The following is a 7,034-nucleotide window of genomic DNA, read 5'->3' as shown; positions in this document are numbered from 1 at the left end:
CCCGGACTGACCTGCCGATGATTCACGGACCCCCGGGGCTTACATACTTACCAATGATGACACAACGAAGACGCCCGCCGTCTGCACACCACCCCAAGCCGTCTTCCGCATCACGAGGGCATCACATCCAGGTCTGTAACCCTTCTCCAATTGGCCCGGTGCCGCCCTCAGCGAATCTGCCGCTCCAGGCAAACGCCTTGTTTGCCTCGCGGCAGATACGCCCCTGTGCTATGGGCCTGTTTATACAGCAATGTCCTTAATAGAAAGAAAAATACTGTGGGTTTTTAAAATTATTTTTAGAACAAATAGGTATTTTGTAAGTGTTTTGCATTAAAAAAAATATATGCAGTCTGTACACAAAAGGATGTGTAAACAAAACAACCCAAAAGTATACATTTCATTCTATCATTTTGTCCAGTTTTTAATGGAACTAAAACTAAATTTTTATTTTTTGTGTTTGTTTGAAAGCATTGCAAAGCTATTTGCAAATAGTTTTTTGTGCATTTTTATTTTCTCAAACAAAACTAAGAAAAATATTAAATATATAGTTAGAAATATTTTTTAAAAATAATAGCTATGGGGAGAAGGGGGAGGAGTTGGCTAACAATCTTCAAAGGAATCTCTGAATCGTACTCAGCAAGTCCCGTCTTTTTGACACCTTTTTCAAGGACCTGGAACATGGATTTGTAAATCCCTCTAGCACTAGCAACCATTTTCTTCACGTCTTTCAACACTGAGTTCATGTGACAGACGGAAGTAATAGCGAGGAAAAGTATACTTGCGGTTAAGATGGTTGAAGCTAGTGTCACTGAGTGGGATGAGCACAGAGTAATTATGTTACGTTGGCAGCTGTGCTGAGGACTAAAGACAGTTGCTGCAGGATACTGGTCAGAAGCTGGGCTGAGGTTAATGGCTGAAGTGACTGCAGGAGGTCTCTATTAATTTTAGCAAGATGTGGGTACAAGCAGCAACATACTACAAGATGGAGAGCGAATTGCAGATAATTCAGGATAAAAAGTGTTGTATGTAGCTAGAACTTCAGTATGGAGAACAATAAAGTAGTTATATGCTTCAGGATGGAGAGCAGGTTCAACTGCTATATGCCAGCATGTTCAATGCACTAACGCTGGGGAAATGAATCCCAGGGCTTAAACTGACACAGAAGGCAGAACTCTATGACGCTGCATGGTGAGTGGTAGGTAGGCAGTGCCACCTGCTGGAGCCGCGTGGGAGGAAAGGCAAGTATATTACAATATTATACAATGTTGGGAATATGTAAGCGTTACACGATTTAAAGGCTGAAAAGTCAAATAAATGTTGTGAAGGTAAAAATGTGATGAAGTACAATAATCTCTTCACACTTGCTATATACTAACTGGGTACCAGTCATATTGCTGCCTTCATTTTAGGTATTTAATGTAGGAGCCTAATACTACTACATGTTTAATCAATGTCCTGGTACCGTTCTTTCATGCAGAAAATATGCTGAGAATGATCCATTAACAAGCCAGTTTGAGTAAATCTGGCCACGTGACATGTGGATATACACTCCCAAGTTGATAAATATTATCACTAGGGATGAAATATTATCACTAGGAATGCACCGATATATCTGCCGCCGAAACATATCGGCCGAAAATGGCACTTTTGGCTAACTGCAGAGTAGTGCCATTTTCCTGCCCAAACATCGGCGCATGCCTGTTTTCTTTCATCCCCGCTGGGCGCTGCTCTGTGTCCCAGCGGGGAGGAGAGAAAGTGTGACAGCCGGCCGAGCACTGCGGGGGGAGTGTTGTGAGTGGCCGACACCTCTCCTCCCACACCGCTCAGCCTCTTATCACAGTCCGGCAGAGCGGTGTGTGGGGGCGGAGACAGCCGCACTGCCACAGGTGGCTGAGCTCTCCTCCCTGCACCGCTCGATCAACCTCCTGTGACAGCGTGTCAGAGAGGAGCGCAAGGTACAAACACTCAGAGATCAGTGATCGCTGAGTGTTTGTAGATAATTGAGGACATGGTATGTGTACTATATCCTCAATTATGAATGAATGGAAGTGGTCTATATCACCTCCTGTTCATTCATAATTGTGAATATAGTAAAACATACTCTGTTCTCATGTTATGAATGAACAGGAACACTCATAGAGGATTCCTGTTCATTGAACACAGGGGATACAGAAAAAGAGAGAGGCCTTTGTGTCAATCTCTTTTTCTATTTTAAAAGGGAAATATCGGTGGTTTAGACCCCTAATATTTCCCCAAAGCCCCTAAAAGTAAAGTAAAAGATTTAATAAAAAATTAATAAATAAATATAAAAAAATTACAGTTTATAAACATAAATAACAAAATATTTAACAATTTTGAAAAGATTTTAAATAAACATTTTTGGTTTCGGCCTGACGATTTTTTTTATTTCGGTTTTAAAATGTCCATTTCGGTGCACCTCCTAATCACTGTCCAGCTGCTACAAAATGAAGGATTCATATTATGCTGTAAAGGACCAGACAAGTGTTTGGTATAAATAAAAAGAATAATAATGTTAAACAAAAAAAACAAAAAAACTTGTCACATGCTAATAAGTAAAAGTAACCACACAACACTGAGTACTGGCAAGAATGTGAGCAGAACAGCTGATACTAGACTGAATACACAAAAGGGTGGCAAGTCTCGACACGGAGGAGAAGCCTGTCTCCAGCCACTAACCAAGTGCTGCATTGCATGTTTATTACAATGGGCTTTCGTAGCTGAATATGAAGATGTAAAGCTGTACTCTGCTCTTAGCAAACAACTAAATGTAGACAGGCTGAGAGTTCTCTTATCAATGATCAATTATTTTTTGTATTGATGTCTAAATGTTTAGCAAAAGATCTTCTCTACCTTTTTATCTTCATTGCTGCTTGTGCAATTTGTTAAAAAATTGATAAAATACGTAGTTCGTGAGTGATCTACAATATAGAATAGCAGGTCAACATGTAGCGTCTATGTAGAATAGTTTTCATGTCACTTAGTAGTTTGTCTAGCACTGACCCTTTCCCAGAGAGCATTTGCCGTTAATACTTTGGACATATTTTCCTTAAAGTGACTTTAAACCCTCAGATTTTTTAACATAAAACAATACTGTAATGTGCGCCTTACTGTAATCCATGGTTGTTTCCCTTCTCTTTGCTGCTCTTCCTTTTAAATCTGTATCTCTTCTCATGCTTGGCAGAACTTCTGTTTTGCAGCAGACTGCCTTGTCTCTGGAATGGCTACATGGTGTCTGTGTATAGGTTTGCAACCTGAGCCAGCACTACAGGAAGAGGCAGTCAGCTGCAAAGGGAAGTTCTCCCCAAGCATGAGAAGACATGAGGATTTAAAAGGAAGAGCAGCAAAGAGAAGTGAAAATACCATACAGTAAGGCACACATTACAGTATTGGTTTATGTTAAAAAATCTGAGTGTTTAATGTCACTTTAACATAATGATACAGAGATAATAGGGCCAGTTTGAGTGAAAAACAAAAATTTGTGCTAGGAAATGCACATAAATTTGGGGAAAACATACAATATGTAAATATCTTATGAGGGATCAGACCCAGATCCCCAGTGCTTCACGGCCAGAGTACTAACAACCGCAAAACCTAATGATAAAAGAAGTATATTGGTCTTGTAGCTTGCATATCAGTGTTTATATTCCTTTACAAGTCTCCTTCTAAATAAAATTGAAGAACGACCGCTGAGAGAAAGGTTGTCTTTTTGTTGTTGTACAGACTCTCTGTACAGTTATAGGATCTTCTCTCTTATTCTGCACTGTATTCTGATTCTCACAGGTGGCCAACTATGGTGTTGGAGGGCAGTATGAGCCCCATTTTGATTTTGGAAGGGTAAGTCCCTCTTTTCCCAGTTAACAGATGAATACTACAATGCATTGTCTCTTGTCTCTTTCAGGTGGCAAATTATGGAATGGGAGGACAGTATGAACCCCACTTTGACTTTGCACGGGCAAGTAATACACTGGTCACGGAAAGCAGCACTATCGCCTTTGTGCTTTGCAAGAAATATGTCCTAGTGCACATGTGCCCTTCCTTTTAGTGGAGTGAAGGCAGTGTGCAATATACAGAGCTGGTGAATGTGCTGGTTCCGGGATTCAGCAATATGTGTGTGTCCAACCTTTAAATGTACCATTCATAACATCATTTGTAGGGCTGCGAAAATTAACGATTAATCCCTCGATTAATCGTACATTTTTTTGATCGCTCAAAGTTCTTTTGATCCCTACTCACCTCTCCGCCGGCTTCCGGGTCTTCCGTCGGAGATCCGGTGACGTCACGGACATCGACGTCACCGGACTCCTCCCCCCTTCCCCAAGTGGCTGTTGGCTAACGAAGGGAAGGGGGGAGGAGTCCGGTGACGTCTGTGTCGTCACTGGACTCCTCCCCCGCTTCCCTTCGTTACCCGATGGAGCTGCGTGGGCCGGTGAGTACACATCCCAACTCTCCCGGCCGACCGGGAGAGAAACACTTTTTACCGGAAAGGTTTAATCTGCTCAATCGAGCAGATTAAACCTTTCCCTGCGATCGTTTTTTCTTTTCTTTTCTGACATCGGGAGCCGCGGCCTGACCGTCAGTCAGAAAAGAAGGGCATACAATTGCATAGCTAGATTCCTTTTGGCTATTGCACTTTGCAATTGCCAATAGCAAACTAGTTAATGCACCCGCCCACTGCTGCTGTCAATCAGCAGAGGGGGACCTGAATTTTTCTATCAGGTCCTCTTCTGGTGATTTGAAAGCAGCAGGGGGCGGGTGCATTAGATAGTTTGCTATAGGCTATTGCAAAGTGAAATAGCCAATAGGAATCTAGCTATGCATTCTTATGCCTTTTTTTGTTTATTTTTTATTCTGACAACTGCAACTGGCAGAATACTAAAAACAAAAGTCTGCAGATAGCACAGGAAGCAATAGCTTCTTTGCTATCTGCCATCATTTCAGGGGGGTGCTCTCTCCTAGCCCCCCCTCTGCGGATGGGGGGGGGAGAGAGCACCTCCCTAAAATGAGGGACACCTCCCTGAAATTGCTTATTTCAGGTTGGGATCCCTGGCATTGGACTATACACATACAGCACAGCAATGAAGTAATAAAATGAACTAGGATCACACTAATCCAGCACGTTATTATTCTGAGTTGCCCCACTCAAGCGGCGGCCATATTGAGTGGGGCACGTGAGATTAATAACGTGCTGGATTAGTGTGATCCTAGTTCATTTTATTACTTCATTGCTGTGCTGTATGTGTATAGGCCAATGTAGTTGGATCTGTATGTGCGTTATAATTGATTAAAAAAACTATTCGATTAATCGAACAGGAAAATTGTAATCATTACCAGCCCTAATCATTTGTTTTGGCAGAATATGTCAAATCACCATAAGAATCTTGATGAACAGCAATACCATAGTACTTAAATTGCAACTCCAGCTAGCAATGCAATTAGTTAAAGTGTTTGTGTGTGTCACAATACCTGTCTTTTGGACACTCTTATGATTGACACACCCATCCTATAGAACAACAAAAAGGAAGACACCATTATTTTCTTTTGTGAACTTGGACGGGCACAGTGGCTGCATCTGTACGGACACACCTGGGATTCCTGCCCTTAAAATCCATAGATCTGTGCCGCAGGAACCCCCAGCTGCAACCTAAAGCCCCGTGTTACTGGGGCCTTAGGACTAGTGCATGTACAGATATTTACAAAGCATTCAGCAAAGATTCTAAAAGAGAACCTGTACCTTGCCCACTTAGAAGTATTTAACCTCCGTATACCTTGCCACTGCAGTGGGGGGAAAAACAATGCGGTTGGATAGTGGAAGTGAGTATTCACACAATTTATTGTATGAATATTCAAAATTCCTTTAGTAAATCAGCCTTATTGTGTGTAAGTATGGCTGATATCGCCATGCATGAGATTATACAGCGCTAATAGGACAAAATATTATGCTTGCAGCTTTTTTAAATGCATTTACATCAGTTGGACTGTAGGGTTTATATTTGCCTGGAGCTTCACTTTAACAGGGATGTTTCATTTTTTATTACTGCACTTGATGGTTCTTCTGGTGGTTTTGCAGCATGAAATTTGTGGGTTCGCCGCAAAGCCCCAGAGATTTTTCAAATGAGAAGATCTGTACCTTTCTTGTAAAACGTGATCAGCGATTGTTCTACGAATGCTGTGTCTGAGCATGTTTCTGCATTGTTATAAACTGAATGCCTTCCAATAACTGATAATTGTGATTGTATGGTCTCAGAATGACATTAACACATTTAAGTAACTGATCTCCTGATGAACAGAACAATGCACGTTGTTTGGATGTTTTTGTTTTTACAAAGGTGTTACACTAAATGTTCCTTCTGTTATTCCACAGAAAGATGAACCTGATGCATTCAAAGAGCTTGGTACAGGCAACAGAATCGCTACGTGGTTGTTTTATGTAAGTTTTATGCAGAATAATAGACCATTATATTGGTGTGTCATCAGTTGTTGCCTGCTAAAGTCAAACATCATTGTTAAATCTGATGGATGTAAGCATGTTTTGCTCTAACTTTTTTTATAAGAGGTCGTATTAGTTGGCATTTTACATGGAGATGTTTGTAAATCTTGCCACATGCCCCAAGTAGAGTTTAACCTTTTCCCTGCCAAATCAGTTTTCACAATTTTTTTCTTTTTTGTGCACATTAAAATTCAAATTTTTAGACCTGAAAATTACCTCCCCCACCCATCCCATTTGGGATGGGTGGGGGAGGTAATTTGAGCTTGTGACGAGTAAATAGATCCCAAACATATCACGATTCCAAATTGCATGTGCCCATAAAATGGCAAAAAACTACAGTACCCAACATGGTCTATAGGTAACACTTCAAAACCTTTTACAGGTCATCAATTTAGAGTTAGCCGAGAATAATGTCCCTAGAAATATTGCTCTCTGGCGTACGCAGCAATACCGAACATGTGGTCCAGTTGTCATTTTCATATGTAGGTACATCTGACATGTGTTTTTATTATGCAGGGGGATAAAA

The 7,034-nt window shown here is 41.1% G+C and overlaps 1 protein-coding gene across 3 annotated transcripts in view; it reads left to right on the top strand.

Annotated features, from left to right (window-relative positions):
• P4HA1 (prolyl 4-hydroxylase subunit alpha 1) overlaps positions 1–7,034 on the top strand; it is a 33,626-nt gene that overhangs the window by 22,457 nt on the left and 4,135 nt on the right. For 2 of the 3 annotated variants that reach the window (XM_018571399.1, XM_018571398.1), the window contains exons 10-11: positions 3,802–3,855; positions 6,383–6,448. In XM_018571399.1, coding sequence (XP_018426901.1) covers positions 3,802–3,855; positions 6,383–6,448 — 120 coding nt within the window. Of the gene's footprint in view, positions 1–3,801; positions 3,856–3,919; positions 3,974–6,382; positions 6,449–7,034 lie in introns of all 3 variants that reach the window. The other variant, XM_018571400.1, reaches the window with a different exon arrangement.

Source organism: Nanorana parkeri, unplaced genomic scaffold, assembly GCF_000935625.1.
Source record: "Nanorana parkeri isolate BGI_ZX_2015 unplaced genomic scaffold, ASM93562v1 scaffold1750, whole genome shotgun sequence".
NCBI classification, from domain to species: Eukaryota; Metazoa; Chordata; class Amphibia; order Anura; family Dicroglossidae; genus Nanorana; species Nanorana parkeri.
Note: the sequence above shows the minus strand (reverse complement) of the source record. Positions and strands in the feature narration are given on the sequence as shown.